This window comes from Colias philodice, chromosome 19 (genome assembly GCF_061535455.1).
Source record: "Colias philodice isolate Cphi_HAF_F1 chromosome 19, ilColPhil1 Martin Lab GWU primary, whole genome shotgun sequence".
NCBI lineage: Eukaryota > Metazoa > Arthropoda > Insecta > Lepidoptera > Pieridae > Colias > Colias philodice.
The window spans coordinates 5,032,663-5,052,955 of NC_143104.1; the positions used below are offsets into that span (position 1 = coordinate 5,032,663).

Here is a 20,293-nt window from a genome sequence, read left to right on the forward strand (position 1 = left end):
TCGCGTCGTTGTAAGACAAAGTATAGGTAGATAATAATATGGTATTGTTCGTATATAAATGTTCTGTAGAAAATATAAGAGTTAATGCTTTGTTAAGATTACAGATTTTACTGTTTTACAAATAGAATAGCCATAAAGGAGTATGTGCGAGCACACAGTTATAAATTTTATGATTTTTGGTATCCGTGACGATGTCGCTCATGGTAATGTTTATTTGAATAACATTCGACTGAACCGCAGTCGTTTACGAGGGCGGGCCCTATAATATATTTTCATTATACCCCATTTATTCGTGGGTTGTCGATATTCATTCTTTATATGCTTACCTTGAAACGTCAATAACGTATTACCGATTACGAAGAACTCGTATCGGAACATGAGAAGATTTCGATACATAGAAAATATTAGATATTGTCAATAGTAAATATTATGTATTAGACATTAGTACAATACTGGATTTAAAAGTATGATAAACTTCGGACAAAATATATTTAAGTCTACGCTATAGAAATTGTTAAAATATATTCGAAATATAGAAATGCAATCCAACGCCGTTACAAAAGTTATTCAAAGAAATAGGTTACAACTTTAGCGTAGAGCTACGGCGGCTACGGTAAGCGCATATAGTTTGTAACTTTGTGCACGTTCGTACTTCGCATAAACGGATACAGGGTCGTTGTTACCGCTGACCATTTAGAACGACTTCAATACTCCACTTCATTTTCCCGCCTCGGTCAAGTAAGATGAATTTAAAATAGCCTCGACGTACTGATTATAGCGTTGCGAGCCATTCATCATAAAAATTACACGCGTTTGACGTTCTAATACCATTTAATTGGCTTTTAGCGATCGTTAAGTAAGGTTCATAGTTGATACTTTATAAATTGGTACATGCGGTTAATGTAGGCATGTCCTGTAATGCATATTAAATAGCGGCCGATTTAAAATTCATTGTATAAAATAAAAGGTTCTGTTAACCCTTAATCGGCCATGACTTCAAACAAGTTTATTTTAATACATCAGTACGGGGTTATATCGAGATTAAACAGTAAAATATTAAAAGTAAAATATTGGGTAGCTTATAGGTTTTTTTGGCGGTGGGATATTATTTCCCTATAACCATTAAAAGTTATGTTTTGTGGGAAATTATTTCCCTATATCCATGAACATACATGTGGGAAATAATCTCCCACTTTTGCCGCTTTTGCCCGCGCCTTTACTCGTCGATTTTAACACAGGGACAAAAAATAAAAATGCATCATTAAATTTATTATTTATTGAATATGTATGAATTTTTAAATTACTTTTTACTTTACTCAACTTTTTACTTTTTATACCTACTTGGTATCCTTACAGGATAAAGGGAAATACATTCCCACTTGAAGATTTCATGCACGGCTACAGGGTATTAATTTCCCACCATTTTTTAAATTAGAAAAAATAACCCAAAGTTGTTACTTTCGTACGTTATTTTGTTTATATTTGATAAATAACACGTTCTTCTTTACGAATTATAAACAATTGCATATTTACAGGAATTTTTCTGGGCGTAGATCCAAAAACTATCTTGAATTTCGGGAAAAAACGGTCGTTTTAATGAACTTTTTACTTCGATTGTCTACTGACATTCACAGTTGACGTTTAGAAAGAAGTGTTGCTAGAAAAAAATTAAAAGAACTATCTATCTTAAGGTGCGTTCCTTAAATTTTACCGTATCTTTAAAAATACAAAAAATAATAATTAATTTGTGGGCAATGCCGAGGTGGGAAAATAATATCCCCATGGCTTATTAAGGGTTAAAGTAGCACGAGTATAAAACAATTTACAGGCTTTTCCTCGAATTGCTGCCACACTTCAACCTAATCAATGATAGTGCAAAAAGCCTAATATTCTGTCATATCTATCTCGCTTACCCACTTTTACTTAATGATGGTGATAAATGAAGAATAATATGAATCGCGAGAATGACGTACCTATAACGAGAGAAGACAGATGGCGTGCATTATTCGTGTTGCCGATAAAGAGGACGGTTTCGACGTTTACATTAGATCCTATTCGAAGATATATACGAGGGAGGGCTGCTCTTGTGAGTGACGAGTTCGTCGGGATTACTATCTACATTATTAGCTGTAATCATTTTTCTAGTATGAGATGAAAAAAAAATCTTAGACCATTTCAAATTGTGGTTACATGTGAAAATATGTTTAGATGAAATTTATGTCAACGGCGCGTTGGAGAATTGACTTGTTATTTCGACTATAAACTGAATTAACGGCAAAAGCGTTACAATAAATTAATTTTATTAAAAATCATTCAATTCAGTGATGTGGTTGGTTAGTTGTGAAAGAGGCAACAGGTTGACAGACTGATATGTCATTGATAACATAATAGCTCATTTCACAATAATGTTAGAATTTCAGCCGCTGTGATAATATTGTTAGAATTTCAGCACATAGGTATATTATTTTATGAGATCCTAGACTGAAGATCAATAATGATTTATGAGATATTTCAGTTCATTCGGTGTGTTGCTAAAAATAGATAATTATGCATTGAAGATAATTGTACTATAAAGTTCTATTTACGTTATCTGCGTAGGTATTTGATTCTGCTAATTTATAATATTTGCGTTATTTTTATAAAAAATCTAATAATATTATCTGGCATTTTAAGCCAGCTTAAGATTAAAAATATGCGAGTTAATGCCGGGGGTTTAAATACTACTTTACATTTTAACAATATTTACCTGTCTTCGCTTGAACGTATCATGATGAAACATTATTTTCAATATTTTGTACTATTATTTAAAATCAATAATAATTATTGTTCCATTATTAAGAGACATATTTTCACTTATTTTACGCTTTTCATAATAAAAGCTCATTTATATGACTCTATAATTAAGCAAAAGTGAACTGAACTTCTACAAATTTTAAAAAAAGCTCTGTTACATAACATTTGTACGTTTATTGCCTAAGTCTCATTAGCTGGCACCTGGAACGTGTGGTCGTACTAGGACCGAGTGCTGACAAGCTTCTCATTTGTATGCAAAATACTGGTTATATGTTCGTTACTGCCCCTAATGACTGCTACTACACTACTTGCAGTGTTCCTTTTATCTTAGTACCAATAAGTGTGCTACGTTTATAAAACTTCTATATTTTACTAGCTTTTTATTCCATTAATCGTATTTTAATTATGTATATCATTACAATGAATCTATTTGTTTTATTAGATGTAAGTAGATTATTCCATGTTCAAGTTCCGAAACACAAATAGCGTTTCGTAGCTGGGATTTCGAGCCTACCTGCTCATTAAATTACTTTTATTAATTTTAAACAGAAACGACAGTATTAGTCCTTTTAAAATCTAGCACGGGAATATTAGTGAAAAAAAAATTCGGTAAAAGCGCTTAAAAAGTTTATATTATCAACTAACGTGATATAAAGTCCTTCCACGCGTCAGTTTTAAATAGTATAGAGGTAATATTAATGTAAACGTATATTTGCTAGAGTATTTATTTATACCGAAATGAATAAAACATTAAATTACCATGAACAAACGTTAAAATATAACCTCTCATTTGCGTACCTCAGAAAGAAAATTAAAGTAGTTCGTAGCATTTTTCTTATTCTCGCCACTCATAAATTAATGTCTGTCTACTTTGCGGGCTTTCGAGAGTCATACTAATTGCTCGCGACTCCGCCTAACTAGATCTTGGAAAATAATGAATATTTGAATCTGACTTTTGGACCAGGCTTTGTATTAATTTGTTCGTTTCCAAACTAAATGATGTTAAGAGTTTATTCAGTGTAAAAGAAGCTGTAAGCTATAACCTCATTATTTTTAAGGTAGGTATTTTGTAGGTTAATAAAAGTAGTACAAGTTGAGCTATATTTTATAATAATGATTTATTTGACAAGTATTTAGGATTAAGATACTTATATTTAAATTAGCTAAATCTAAATTATGAAGACCTTGCTAGCTCCACGATCATCACAAAACCTTCTCAACGTTGCGTTTTAGGATTCACGCCTGGTTTGGAGTAGGTACTTTTCCAAGTTGGTTGAATAAAAATAGGTAAGCCTTTTACTCCTTCTTTAGTCATACAATACTTATAGATAATATTGTTTTGCTTTTTTTAATATTTTAAATGAATAAAATTACATATGAAACTTTTATATGGAACATATAAATTTAGAAAATACTATGTAAGTTGTTATTATGAAAACTACATACTTACAACAGATACACACGTGCGCTGTGCGTACACAATGAAAGTAAGACTTACTTTCATTGTGTTTCCAAATTACTGCTATACTTAGTATAGCAATAATTTGAAAATGCAAATGTAAAATGAAACTTTTTACTATCATACGTTTTCATTATATATCTATCTAGAGATGCATACAAAATAGGCAACTATTGACTAGGTAGATAGAACGCAGCGAGAGCGGATATTTGACGCTCTAAAGTAAACTGAACGTGAATTGGATTCGAGTCTCCGCGTGTGGGCTATGAATGTTGAAATTTACAATGAGAACATCGAAAATTACTTCTGTGAGTGACGCAGTTGAAATGAACGAGGCACCGTAATAAATTTAGAGCCAGTTTAATTGCGTACGAAGGCTTGGGAACTCGATGATTACAATTGTTATTAGTTGTTAACACAATTTATGCCATTTAAGTCAAATTTGATAGAAATGTATTAACTAATTAAATGCTATAATTTTTATTATAAATTTGGAAAATCGGCAACAATTAATAATTTATTTATCGTACTTGTGAATGTTTATTTTTCAATTCATAATTGAAGCAATTTAATTTCAATTTGTAAGATAAACTGCGCCAAATAATACCGACTACATTTTAAATTTGTTACCGTAAAATATTTTACAACATAATTTAAAAAATAAAAGCTTCTTCGCCTTAACTTAAAAATAATTAAGAAGACGACAGAAAAATATTTTTAAGTGTATAAAAATAACAACTGCGAAATATAGAGTTTTAGAAATAGTCTCATTTATAAAAATTAATAGATGTTTAAATGATTGTCCTAATTTCATCCTTTCTTCATTATTAACATGGATGTAATCCATATCACAGACCAACTTCAGAATGTAAATAATATATATGCCTTCTCGAGCCATCTTTGGCGGCACTTAACCTGGCTGGACATTGAGTGATGTGGTGCTAATTGTTGGGCAGGACCTTTTATCCACAAAATGTATTATGTATTCTCTGTCTTACATAGCCTCGATAGAGCAAAGTGTATAAATTAACCTACGTACGAGGCCATTATGTTTTATGAACAGTCATGTTTCAATACAAGGAGTATGTACATTGTAAATGGGGAAAATATATTATTCATAAATTTTAAAACACGATATAATTTTGATGAAGCGAAGTTTATGTATATGTAATATAATTGAAAATTTTCGTTACCAATCTTGAATGAGTTGTGAGTTTCGGTCAATAGGTATAATGAAAACATACCTAGTAGAATCTTTTCTGTGTGTAAAAGTTATGAAACTTAAATGTAATATATACAACCATACCTGTAAGTATGTGCTATATATTTTTTATTATAAAATGTGTCATGATAAATTATCGTAAAGTTTGATAGACGTATACGAAAATAATAAAGTCTGGTACATTTTCTCTGTAAAACTTGCTACGTTGAAATACATACAGTGGTGGTCACATAATTAAAGACACCCCCTAATTGACCATAAAAGATTTACATTAGGAAGTACAATTACCTGAAAAAGGTATTTAATCTAGTATTATTTTTACTAAACCATACAAGACAATATGTTCTTTAAAATGAGGGATAAAAAATAGTTATATTCCTTGTTAGTTTCGGCACTTGCTCTCTGTGGGAATGTAACACAAATTTTGTTTCCGTACGTGTAGCTGGCCACTTAATTAAAGACAACAAGAAATGAGTTATAATTTTTTTTAAATAAAAAGAAACAGCATTGTGCTTTTCTTCGTTTTGCCGCGTAATTTCATAAATCGTTGACAATCCATAATTTCTTTGAGTATTTTTAATTTTTAAAATTAAAATTCATATGTTTAATTGTTTTAATATCAATTATTATGGTTAAAAACAAGAGTTGCGACTCGTCTACAAGAAAAATTATTTTTAACTTCCATGATAATTAAAATGTTCCAAGGATATGGTTATGAATGCTATAAAACATGTCAAGATGTTCCACATGACCGAAAACGTACTCAGAAAAGCAAAACCAAGTGAAACTACTCGGGCGAAAGATTCAAAAATGGTGTTGTTGGCTAAAAAAGATCCATTAAAAGTGTCGGAACTGATACAGTTCAGAGTTGTATGGTGCAGCAGGCTTGAAGGGGGTGTCTGCAAGGACAATTAGACGGAGAATGTGTGAGGAAAACTTGCACTGAAGAGTATCTCGGAAAGTACCACTTTTGAAAAAACAAAATGTGAAGGCAAGATTTGACTTTGCTACAAAATACGAACACTGGACTGAACGAGAATGGAAACATGTGCTGTTTTTGCATGAAACTAAGATTAATAGGATTAATTCTATCAGAAAACAATATGTAAGACGCCATCTCAATAAGGAAATGGATCCAAGATACATTAATAAGTAGTCATACATGGGGGTGGAAATATCAATGTGTGGGCGCTGTTTTTCTGGACTTGGTGTTGGACCTGTCAAAAAGACAGAAGGCAACATGGATAAATTCCAGTACAAGTATATTTTAGAGCAATCCATGCTGCCCTATGCGGAGGAAATTTTACCTTTTGTTTGGACTTTTCAACACGATAATGTTCCTAAGCACACAGCAAAAGTAGTGAAGTGCTTGTTAAGGAAACAATCTGTAACTGTTTTGGATTGCCCTCCCCCCCACAGTCCGGATATAAATCCGATCGAAAACTTATGGAATCAAGAAAGAAAGAAGTCGCGGCAAAGCGGTCATCAAACGTCGACTAAATTTGCAAAGCATTTTCGAAGAATGGAACCAAATTAGTGATGCAACTTGTACAAAATTAGTTGCTTCAATGCCCAAGAGATGTAAATCGTCATTACTGCCAAAGGATATGCAACCAAATATTGAAAAGTGTAAAAATGTTTTGTAAATACGTCAGGCATTTTGTGTTGGAAAAATAATCTCATTAAAATAATAATTTTTTATATTTCTCATAAGCGAGTCTAAAGTCTTTAATTATATGGCCAGACCTTTGCTAGGTTAAAACTGCTAGTAGTAAGGATGAACCGATTAAAATCTAACAAACCGACAAGTTTTGTAGATAAAATTTAGTTTAGCATTAGACAACACATACCTGAATATTTTAAGATTATTTAACAAGTTCCAATGGTAGTGTAAAAAAAATGTTGAGAGAAGTGTCTTGTGTAGTATAAAATGCTCTTAGTGTCTTTAATTATGTGACCACCACTGTATATTCACATTAAAATTTTATTACTTTGAGTGCATTTACAGAATATATCCAAAGGGCACTTACCACTTTAAATGCATTTTTAATGCAAAAATCACAAATGGTAAGCTTCAATAAATCCTACCGCGTATAAAATGAATTGCTGCCGTAGATCTTTTCGCCAAAAGCTCCTAAGTCAACGATCGCGAACTATTTGGAATTACTCACGTTGCGAAAAATAAATTTATATAAATAATATAAGTTTCTAGACACGCCAGAAATCAAATAAATACACAATTTCGTATAGTGGTCTCTTACATGCTGCGTCGTTATTCCCTGCGCTAAGGTATTTCTTATCAGTCACGATGGATTTTCAACTACACATTTTATCCTGAAGATTTATCTTCTGATTCTATTAAGCTTTATTTGTGAATGCAAATAGGAATAGTAACATATTCTTATGAACTGCAGTCTACTGGGTGCGTTTTTAAAGTTTTATTGATAAACAATTCTTTTATTTGAACATTGTGAATTGTTAGAATTAAATTTCTCATAATTCATGGACTACAGAAAAGATGTCAAAAACTTTGCAATTACAACAAACAATCTCGAATCATATATATATAAGCTTCATTTTAGCTTTTGATTCGAGTAAACATCTGCAGAAATGGAGTACCTATACATATATATATAGGAAGAAAAAGCTCATTTCGAGAGTGTTTTAGTTGGTAACTGAAAATCTTTAATCTACCAGTTTAAAATTAAATATTAAAATAATTCGACCACAATGTTTACGTTTTCTTTTCACGCCTTTCGTTATAATTCATCAATCATAATGTAATGTGCAGCGCAAATGCACTAAAAGGATTTTGAATTTTCAACCCGCCAGCTGCCTGGTACCAGAGAGAAGCGAAAATTTGTCACATGTGCCATGCCGTCGTGGGCTGTCGAGCGGCAGAACACAGTTTGTCTAAAATAGAATACAGCACTATTTAAATTTAAATATTCCCGTGGAGCATTGCATAATTTTTCGTTATGGAAATGCAATATCCAGAAGCGAGCTTATCTTGATTTTGATGTGGTCTTTTTAATTCACGTTATTTTGGAATTTCCTATACCTATTTTGAACAAAGTCGTTATACTTTAATAAAATTATGCAAAATGCATTTGAGAATGAAACTAAATGGAAACCTAATTAAAATAACTGAGACGAGCATTAAATACAGAGCAGTTACAATAATTGAATAGCCACTATTAGAACTACAGCTAAGTTTCAGTTTAAGTAAGTTTCAAAGGCAACACAAAGTCTTATTAGTTCGCTCCGATATCGAGTGTCTGCTTCCAAATCCTCTGTGAGGTTGAAACGTGGTGAATGATAAATAACTGACAAAACTTCGAGATGGTTGATAGATTAATAATGTCAAGAGTAGGCATGGAGTTTAGTTGTTACTAACCCTTTATGGAATTACGAGTAAGTTCTTGTTAAATATGAATAGATATTGAACAATGTAAAAAAAATATGTAGTTTAGAAAAGAAGGCTGTTAAATAAGCTTGAATAAATACAAAATACAATATTGGTAACGACGAACCCTTAAAAGTAACAAACAACTTAAATATATTTATTATACCTATGTAAAATCAATTTCTTATTCATTCAATTTGGTTGACACCGACCAGCAACTTTGATAACACACTTAAAAAAGTTATAACGTACTTTGCATGGTGAGGAAGTCTCTTTAAAATATAAATATAAAAAAAATGTGAAAAGTGTGAATGTGAATACAAATATTTATGCTGGTAATAATTGGCAACATTGTTATTATCATGTTTACAGATTTGTAGGAATACATTTATGCTGGTAATAATTGGCAACATTGTTATTATCATGTTTACAGATTTGTAGGAAATAGAAATATCTGTTATCCAATTATTACTACGGAAAATTTTCTCGTCTTATTTGTTTATTGAATTCACATTGAATTAGTGTCGTTAAAATTGGGTTATGGGAAGACGCGAATTAGTCTAAACATGTACTTGAATATTCAGTACTAGCTGTTGCCCGCGACTTCGTCCGCGATTACGTCGTTTTTCGTCATTCGTCGTTTAAAAAAATACGTGACACTTTATTTTTGAATGTTCTTAATTGTCTCTTATAAAATTTAACTAAATTAATCCGTCAGTCCTCGGATCACAGACACAATAGAAAATCTATTGTGTCTCGGCCCGATCGGGCCGCTCGGTGGTCAATGGGTTAAAATTGAACACTGATAAGAAAATCTTAAAATCGGAGGAAATCGAAAATCTGAGAAAAACATGAATGAATGTGATTTAAATTCTACATTACTTAGTATTTCAAATAATAATCTAAATTAAATGTAGATTAACAGTTTGAGCGCACCGTTATAGAATATATTGTACCGTTATAGTGTATTAAATTACGTTAGTTTACATAGTAACAAAACAAAAACACGATGACTTTCTTTCGCGCTCGGTACCACAAACTAAGCATGTTAATGGTACGTGGCCCGCGTCACTTGACCCCCCGCGAGTTCCCCTCCGTTGCTATGCGAAAATACATTCGTCGCCCTGCTGTAGAAAAAATTGTAATACTGTGGCCTGGGCGTTATAACACGCCCAGGAAGTTCCTGAGTGTCGATAGACGTCCGTCTATCGGCATTTATAACAATTTTATATTAATATCACCATTCACCATCTTGAGGAAAAGCTTCTAATGTCGATTTAAAACTGCATACATACGAATTAACCTGATGAAACATGTTCTAAAATTGTCCTTACTCCACTTTAAAGCATTACAAAAATAACATACTACGTTAATATCGCCTATACAGAAGATGATCTGTAATCAATTGTGAGGTTATAAGCAAACCCACTTTTATATTTGTCGGACCCTACCACCGAATTCGTAGATTGATCTTCTATGTTTACCTCTAATCTAAGTCATTAAGACTATGTCGAAATCTGTCTGCAGTAAGAGGGGCCTTTCGCTATTCGTCCGTTTCCAGAGACCGAATAGTTTCAATTCTTAATCTTTCATTAAACAAACTTATTAATCGTTTTTGTCTCAATTAATTGTAATATTCGCGTCCTTACTCTAGTCATTGCTTATGCTCATGTTCATCTTCAAGAGATCGAATAATATTATGGTGCACCCTATCATTTGTCAAACGGTCTTCATATTGAGTAAAAGTTTCAGATTCTCGAGATAAAATATGACGGCCGTGATCAGCTGTGAGACATTATACCCTCTCAGTGAAGGTTTCGGTCTCACGGGATAGTACATGCCGTTCGCGATCAGCTGTGAGCCGCAATTCTCGTTGTGAAGCGGTTTCAGGTTCTCGGCATAACACAATATGTTGTTTTCGGCCTATAGTAAGCCTCTTACCTCTAACGATTCTTGAGAACTCTTATTTCTCATTTTCTTAGCTTTGCGCGATTTTCGAGATAAAGATTTTTTAGGTGGCACTGATGCATGAAAATAAAAATTGAGTTGAAACGGACTGAGAGTGTTATAGACAAATATAATCAGAAAGCTTCGAACTCCTAAGCTATCGGAAGTTACACGTGTTATTGTGAGTCAACCATAAAAGATATACATTTATGATGTCGGGAGATATTTTTTATATAATAAGGAGAACATTTCTTTCATACAATATGATTTCTGTGTAGCTTTAACTCTACTTTTACTGCTCTGCTCAGGAATATGTAAAATAATTGTACCAAGTTTCGTTTAAATCCGTCGAGTAGTTTTTGTTTCTATAACGGTTATACGGACAGACAGACGGACAAAAATTTTACTGTTTGCTTCGTTGGCATCAGTGTGGATCCCTAATCACCCCGTGATAGTTATTTAGGAAATATATTTCATGTACAGATTTAATATAAGTATTTAGATTCCAATTTCCATGTAACGTTAAATTCGACTATACAATAACTAACAGACAACGCAGGTTACTCTCGTTTCCGTAAGTTGAGGCGGCTACATATTCGGTCCTCATAACATCACTTTTAGTGAACGAAACGACAGCGCGGTTTAATTCGATGCCAATACCATCAGAAAAAAGGAAATATTTTTAATTGTGAAAAAATATTATGATTTACACTATTAACACTATTTTAATATAAAATATATGGCTGTGAGTGTGTAAAAATAAATCCAGCTAGTTTCACATCACACTTATGTTTATAATTAGCTATACGACATGAAAATATACATATTAATTACCAAGCAATAATCATACAGGTAAATACTGAACAAAAGTATTAACAGTCAAAGTTTATTTTTACTAACATTTAACAACATGTAAATGATGAAGAAATAATAATTATCAACGAACTAACCTTTTCTATAATACTTAACACAGCACATTTTTTAAATTATCTTGCTCTGCTCAAAAATTTGAGGGTTTTGTTGGAACTTTAATGTGTCAAAACTATGATATATCTAAACTACGATACAACTTGCATGCGGAAATGCTCATTACAATCTGTGAATTTAAAGAATAACTAACAACATACTAATCAATTTTATTGAGCTGATGAATATCTTTTGCCTGGAAAATCACCGCCGCCTAATAAATATACTGTGTTTTCTTATAAAATCGTAACATAATTTCTTTTATCTAACTACTAAATTTTAATAAATAAGTTCTCTTTGTTATTTTCATCTAAAAATGAGCTTGAGCTTATATTAGGCAAAAGTATACATTAAAATTTCAGGACCGCACCTTAAATGGGGCGCTTGGAAAATATGCCTACGGGTTATTAATAGAGAAATGATACACAACAAAGTTATGTTGGTTCCATTTTATTTATAAAATATAATGAAAATGGGCAAATATAAAACATATTATGTAAAATTATTTAAAATGATTAAAAATAAATAAATGAAGCAACTACGATTCAAAGAAAACATCTTTTTCAGTGTGAAAATGCTCTATGCAATCCTGGATGATGAGTATATCATGTACTCTCATCCCAGTACGGTCGATAGCCATAACGATAAATATTATAATCAGATAACAGCAAAGTCAGAATAAAAATCATAACTTGTACAGTTGTGAGTGCAAAATTTATGTTTCATTTGGCAATAACATTTTTTTCGGTACTAAAACGTAGTACTTTGATATGTGGTTGGCTGCCCCTTCTCTCCTTCCTGAAAAATATCCTCCAAAATTACCCGAGATACTTCCAATGATTGAACCATACGTTGGACATTAACTTCAGTCAAAAATTGACGAAGCGGATGATTACTAATTTCCACTTAATCCTCGCTGCCACTATCTTCATCATCAAATCATCAATTTTCAAGTGGTGTTGTAAAATTGTCAGCAGAAATCGTCTTCCAAAGGCGATATAATTTTATGAACATTGAATCTGTAAATAAAAAATCAAAAGTTAACTGTAAATCTATAAAAAAAGCTACTTACAAATAAAATTTTATCAACAAACTACTGTTCCCAACGCACCTCAAAATCTTGTAAAAGTCAAAAAGAATTCATCAATTTATTATTTCATTCTAAAAGTGTAATATAAAACCTTTATAAAACCAATAAAAATGTTGTGTGGTTTTATGAAACCACGGTAAAAGTGAAACTTAGGCACAAAATTATCGTACGGTTCAACCGTCACGCGACATGCGCTACACAGACCAAAAAGTTTGAGACGATGTAATAAAAGTTTCACTTTAAAAAACATGAATTGCTATCATTATAAATAATAAATACCTATAAAAGTAACAACTTACCTTTTGTGGGAACGCATGGTGAAAATTCACAAAACACAAAGATTGAATTTGATATTTTTGGTTTTATGACATTCAAATGCTTTATAAATATAAATTTATAAATAATAAATTTATAAAGAATAGAAACATTCGATCACGAAATTATGTGGGTTCGAGTCCCGCCTCGTGATCGAATTTTTTCTATTCTTTATAAATTTATAAAACACGAAGATTTTAAAAATGTAACCAATGAACACAATCAATATTAGATTAATTGTAATATTGCTCTGAGATTGTAATGGTGTCTAGTTTGACTTAAAATAATAAACATCTACCCTCACTTTTAAAAATGTAGTATATTCACACGAAATATAAGCGCACCTTATAGGGAAGGGAAGATATGGGTTAAAGAGTTAAATAAATAAAATGATTATATTTAAATTATGAATTTTCAACAGTATTTTCAGTAGTGTTAACATGTAAATTGATTTGATTTTTACGAAATCTCATAGATGGCGCTGTTTCAGATTTGTCTTTATACTACTAAATTCATTAAACTGTTTCTCTGCCCAAATTACGTAAATGACATAGTTTTTATTTTGTAAAGCTAGATAATAGCATGGCTTACTCGAAACCAACATTTAAACATGAGTCTTTAGATTGTACGCTGTCTTAGTACACGGAATATGTAAGAAAAATAAAGGCTCACAGCTCCTCCCCCGAAGGTGATATCATGATAATATGTTTAAACTATCCTCACCCGACCTCTTAGGAATATTCATGCAAAATTTGAAGTAAATCTATGCAGTACTTTTCGAGATTAGCTCGGTCAAACATACAGACAAACAGACAAACAGACAAACAGACAAACAGACAAAAATTCTAAAAACTATATTTTTGGCTTCTATATCGATTATAGATCATGGATTATGTATTCTTTTAAAAAAATATTCGATGTACAGTTTTGACTTTCCTACGATTTTATTATATGTATAGATTACGTTATGAAAATTAAATTAAAATGAAATAGAATTCAATTATATTTAAAAAAAAAGATGTATGTGATTGCATGTTGCTAAAATTTATTGCGATTGTATGTCTTTCTGGAATAGATAAGAAATACTCTGAAGTATCGGTTTAATTGAAATTGATATTTTGGTTTTATGGCATTCAAATGCTTTATAAATATAAATTTATAAAGAATAGAAAAAATTCGATCAAATTCGATTCAAGTCCCGCCTCGTGATCGAATTTTTTCTATTCTTTATAAATTTATATTTATAAAGTATCGGTTTTAATTAGCATTGCATTAAACATAGGTAGTATTAAAGTTTTCTACCTAAGTCTGTTTATAGGAATCAGATATTTAAAAAAAAAACTAGTCCTACTTTACTAACGAAAGGCATAGAGCTACAAAAATAAAACAAAGAAATAAAAAATACCCTAGTATACCACAAATATTTAGATTTCAGTACCTACAATTAAACTCAAAGTAAAGTTTAAACAGAACCATTCTCAAAGTAAAGTTTAAACAGAACCATTTATTTTTCAAATAATGAAAGTCCTATTACCTATCATTTATCAAATATAGTAAACTAGCTTTCCGCCCGCGGCTTCGCCCGCGTTTTCAAAGGAAAACCCGCATAGTTCCCGTTCCCGTGGGATTTCCGGGATAAAACCTATCCTATGTGTTAATCCAAGTTACTAATTTAAGAAAAATAAACTTATAAATTATATGGTAAACGTTACCGTAGCACTCTGATTACACTGAGATCAAAGTTATAATAATATATATTGAAGGGGGCGCTTAATTGGAATCCTCTCACAAAAATTGTTTAGAGAGCATTGCGAGTTGGCTCCGCTACCCGGGGAAGGTTGGCCCGCGGCCAGCGAGCTCCGTGCGGTCCTGAAATGAGACAAATTGTAATATCGAATATTTACTACATTTACTTTATTTACAACGAGAAATATTATATGCTACTTCTTTAGATTATGAGTAAACTGAGATTTCATAAATTGCGATACTCGAAAGTATAGATGCTTAATTATTTAAAAATATATACTACTACAGTGAAGAATATGTGAAGTTATTATATCATCAACAATAATATTGAAAAAAATATTTGTCTTATACGAAATTGCTTTATTATGTAACAATCTAATGAAAAAAAATACCTCTATCATGGTAAAATGTAACTAATAATAATTAAGTCCTGAACTAATAATTATGTTCGTGTTCAATAAATCTCTGAATTTCGTTTTAATAAAATTCGTTGTTTGCTGTAAAGTGTGAGTACTATATACAATTAGTACATTTATTATTTAGTGAGATTGAGTTATCAGTGATAAATAATTGTAAACAGTGATAAATAATTAGAACAGCTGCCGCAACAGTGAGCGATAGGTACAAAAGTTTCCTCTTTCGAGGGGGCCAAAAGTAATTTAACTTGATAAAAGTACTATTTGCTAAACTAGTGTGTTTTACCGTAGCCGGTGCCGCTAATAAAACATTCAGTTATTCACGCCGTAGTTTCACAGCTTGATATCATTACGAGCTATTTCACAAATTAGAAAAGTTTTAAACGACTCATATATTTAGGGATAAATATATAAAAGGTAAAAACCTTTGAAGGTGTACTCTACTTTAGTGCTACGGATAATTTATTCGTAGCTTTATTGGATATTTAGATTTGTTTATTATATTACTTCATACAATTTGGGCAATTATAGTAAAACTTAATAAATAGAACATGTTATTCCATATAAAATAAAAAACTTTATAATCCATTACGGTTTAGTGTAGTCCTTTTAGTGCGCTATGTCGTGTCCATAACGCTTAAAAAAATAATAAATAAAAATATAATCAAATATTTTATAGTAGTACATAATGCTTTTAGAAATTATAGATTTTAACTGATTTTAAACTCGATTTATTCATTACATTATTATCCCGACGTTTCGCACACTTTGCAGAGAGCGTGATCACGGGGAGACTTTCATATTCCCTCCGTGACCACGCTCCGTCAAGTCTAAAATCCGTTAAAATCTTAAATTTCTATGTACAATACTCGCGTAAAATCAAACACTAGAATATACTATATAAAGCTTTTACGGTAAGAAAAAATATAATCAAATATTTTTTAAATAGAGCCAACTCGATATAATAACTTAATACAATGCTGAATTGTATTAAAAAATCTATTACAGCAAACTTTGCACTAACTTTCTTAACTTCTAACAACTAAATTGACTTTTAAAACAAATTTCTAAGAATAATTACTGCCAGACACCATTTTGTTATTTGAAAGGAGTCTTTTCACGCGTATCTACGATGAAGAATTATTATATTCTTAAAACATTTTGTAGGAAAATATTCCTCGTGGGTTCTGGGAATTTTTGGTATGAGAATGGGGAAATAGGAGATGATTCCGTTATTTACTATAGACTGTTTACTCTAATGTTATTCCTAGCATATGGTTCTATGACGGCATTAGAGATAATGGCGGCGGTAGTTGGCGACTTTCCGGAAGATGAAAAAAGCGATTCAATAACATTTTCTGTTAGTCACGCAATTGTGATGATAAAAATTTTCTCTGTATTATTTAATAAAAATTTGATAAAGAAGTTGATGTACGACATGATACGAGTATGTGAGTTACACGAGAAAGATTCTCTTATGGCAGAAAAATACAGAATAATGAAGATAAACATTATAGCGTATACTGGTACAGTATATGGCTCGGCTGCTTGTTTTGTGTTTGAAGGATTACGAAAAGTATACGAAGGTAAACCTTTCAATTCAAGTTTTTATTGATATAAAATTATCTGGTATTCGTAGAAGGTACCGTTCTATTCAAGTAAGAGAAAAAATAACAAGTAATAGCAAATTGAGAAGCTGCTATTCATATCCTTTTTTGAAATGTTTTGTTATTGTTAGTTTTGATTCTTCATTCAAAAACCAACTAGTGTTTCGTTGCATCAATCGTCTTATTTCAGATTGCTACTGCGGTCAAAATCGCATACATTGTGAATTCGGGTTATTTCAGAAAAAATGCCGCAGGAACATTTCGAAATTTTGTGCTGTGTTTGAAAAGAAAACAATTCTAGTGCATCTCTTGATTCATACAGCGAAATAGCACTACCTAGAAGTTACCGACGTAACGATAATAATTGCTGTATCCTTTTTTAATTTTAGGATCCCACTTTGTCACTATCGTCACATATTATCCAACATTTACCGATAACTCAGTGATGGCAAACATAACCAGAATATTAACTACTATTACCCTATTCGTGATGATGATGAGCATGATAATAACTGTAGACGGCTTTACAATGGCTAATCTGATAATGTATAAGTACAAGTTTATTACATTGAGACATTATTTTGAAGACTTACGAGATGAGGTAGAAAGGATCTGTGAAATGGGCAATTCTGAGATGGCGGCGGAAAAGTTGAGAAATGGACTTATAGAAGGCATTATTATGCATAAGGAACTTTTGAGGTATTCAAAGTGTCGCAATTTATAGAACAGTTTGTGTTAATTTGTTTTTTGTCATTACCTTTTTTTAAACAGGTTAGGAAAAGAAATTGTTAAAGCCTTTGGTAACGTAATGGCATGTCAGCTATGCCAGAGCTCAGGATCTGCTGTGTCACTTTTGCTTCAAATTGCGGTAAGGTTTTTAAAAAGTGTTTTGTAAATTGATAAATAATAATGAAAATATATAATCACTTCTGTGTAGGTTTCAGAAGATTTAACATTTGTTGCCAGTCTCAAGATAATTTTCTTTGTCGCTGCTTTATTTTTGTTGCTCAGTCTTTTTCTATGTAATGCAGGAGAGATAACATATCAGGTAAGATTGATTATATTATTTATCATTGAAATGTTCTTCACTATAATTTTGGATCGTGAACTTTATTTTTAACACTTTATTGGTATAGATTCATTAAAATTATATGCAAATGAGAAATATTTATTTTAATTTTGTAGGCGTCGTTGCTATCAGACTCAATTTTCTATTGTGGCTGGCATCTCTTTCCCGCACACTTGCCGCGAGGTGCGCATCTCCGTAAGATTGTCTCGATCGCATGTGTTCAAGCACAGCGTCCTCCGATAATGAAAGCTTTTAAAATGCTAGAACTAACATATGCGACGTTTCTTTTGGTGAGTATGCACATTTGAAGAACAACTTTTAAATACATATTAGATTGTTTTAAGTATTCCCGTAGACCTGGGATTCTAATTTATTTGAAAACGAAGCACGCTTTGATTGCCATGTCTCATAATTCTGAATCCAAAGAAATCTGTAATGAATTTTTATTTGTGTGTTGCTACTCAGCTCAACTTATTTTTATTCTTTTGTGAAGCCGAAACGAATCGAGGGCGCATCGTTAGTGGGAACAATACAAATATTAATTCATACAAAAATATTTTATTGGGCAAACATTATTTCTTTTAATTGTTTGCCTATTTGTAAGAAGTATTGCTGATTGAGGTTCGTTGGTAAAAATAAACCTAGAGCATGTCTATCCGAACCAAATTCTCCGTATTTTGATAATATAAAGATACCAAAATAACATAAATGTGAATATTTATTATTTATACAATTTTTGTCTAACCAACGATAATTTTGAAGTCAAACAATTTTAATATAAATGATTTTAAAAATTTTACTTTATGGAGCCATGCTCAGGAAATGAACTGTGCTCTTATTTTAAGTTCACATTTTTGGGAATATATTTTAAAACGCATGTCTGCTTTATGAATATTATCATTTAGAAATGCTTCTAGCATTTTATAATGAGTGTTTATAACATTGTGTGTGTATCTCTTTTACAGGTCGTTAGAGGAACGTATTCAGTTTTCGCATTATTTTATGCACATCAAGAAAAGTAAAAGGGTGTTATAAAACTTCATACATTTTCAATTTTGTTCAACAAAGAAGCTTTTATATGATTCACAACAATTTTATTAAGCAATAGTTAGATGAGCTTTTTGTTCACAGACATGTAATAAGAATATAGCATTGGGATATATGATTTATTAATGTATCTACATGCAATATAAATTGAAATAAACAAAAGTTTAACTAGTGGAACGAAATGTTTTATTTCTAGTCTTATTATTGAATTTTAATAATTTGTTTTAATAAAATGTGGTTTTGTCAATTAATCCCTACATTTTTTTAATTAGTTCCATATGATAACTTAACTATTATAAACTATTTGAATAGCTATTCCAATAGCATGAAAATTTTCGTTTTTCCAAAAATTTAACAAACTAAATCCGTATTTCCTTTATCGTGGCTCTCACTGATTTAATTTGCGTTCTGATCGATCATCGAATACCCCATGTGAGTTTTACCAATGTTTGAGGCTTATCGCGGATATCTGCGAACATAAACAAGTAACGCAAGTCACGCACGGGTGTATCAAATAAAACAAGATTGGTGATCTCGATAACCCGATCTAACTTATCGCATTAGGGCTCATACATGCAAGCGGAATATATTGTTGCCCATTGATTGTGGCCGATGTGTCGTGGGTACATTTTTGTACCGGAAATGTGCGGAATATATTGTTGCCCATTGATTGTGGCCGATGTGTCGTGGGTACTTTTTTGTACCGGAAATGTGAGGCGATAAAATACGTTATAAACATAGAGGAAACGAATAAAACATTGTGTATAGTTGCTAACGTATATATGTTATTATAGTTTATACTTTTAGCTTTAATTCTTTATTGTTTTAGGGCTGATTTTTCTATCCTTGGTTAAAACTTATTCGTCGAATAATGTATAAAACTACCATTTTAAAAACGTATTCTAATTGCCCATATTTGACAGTTTACGTGACATTTTAATATTATCGTGTAATACTTTATTGGACGGATAAGTTTTAACCAAGGATTGAAAAATCAGCCCTTAATAGGGTCTAATAGAAAAATATAAACATCGTTGATTTACATAGCTATAACATGATCGTATAGATTTAACCCTACAGTAGTCACGTGGTCTACATGTGTAATCCAGTGATACAAAATTGCAAATTTCAAAAAGTTCAATAGATTCAGTTATTTCATCCTTCGTGTACTCTAAGTTGAATAATTGCCGCAAACACTCAGTGCAGCGCG

General features: G+C 31.5%; 1 protein-coding gene across 1 annotated transcript; it reads left to right on the top strand.

The window, feature by feature from the left end:
• Positions 1 to 16,492: 16,492 nt before the first annotated feature.
• Positions 16,493 to 19,161, top strand: LOC149479932 (uncharacterized). Its single transcript, XM_089707042.1, has 7 exons — positions 16,493 to 16,946; positions 17,269 to 17,281; positions 17,343 to 17,666; positions 17,739 to 17,835; positions 17,905 to 18,015; positions 18,153 to 18,326; positions 19,002 to 19,161. The coding sequence occupies exons 1-7, from the start codon at positions 16,493 to 16,495 to the stop codon at positions 19,056 to 19,058; spliced, it is 1,230 nt and encodes a 409-aa protein (XP_089563168.1). The 3' UTR covers positions 19,059 to 19,161.
• Positions 19,162 to 20,293: the final 1,132 nt, after the last annotated feature.

Bases quoted from the DNA above. Each gene is read 5' to 3' on its own strand.
- LOC149479932 (XM_089707042.1), top strand. From the start codon at position 16,493: ATGAAGAATTATTATATTCTTAAAACATTTTGTAGGAAAATATTCCTC. The intron at 17,836-17,904 runs GTAAGGTTTTTA...ACTTCTGTGTAG, and splicing joins CACTTTTGCTTCAAATTGCG to GTTTCAGAAGATTTAACATT. The intron at 18,016-18,152 runs GTAAGATTGATT...TTAATTTTGTAG, and splicing joins CAGGAGAGATAACATATCAG to GCGTCGTTGCTATCAGACTC.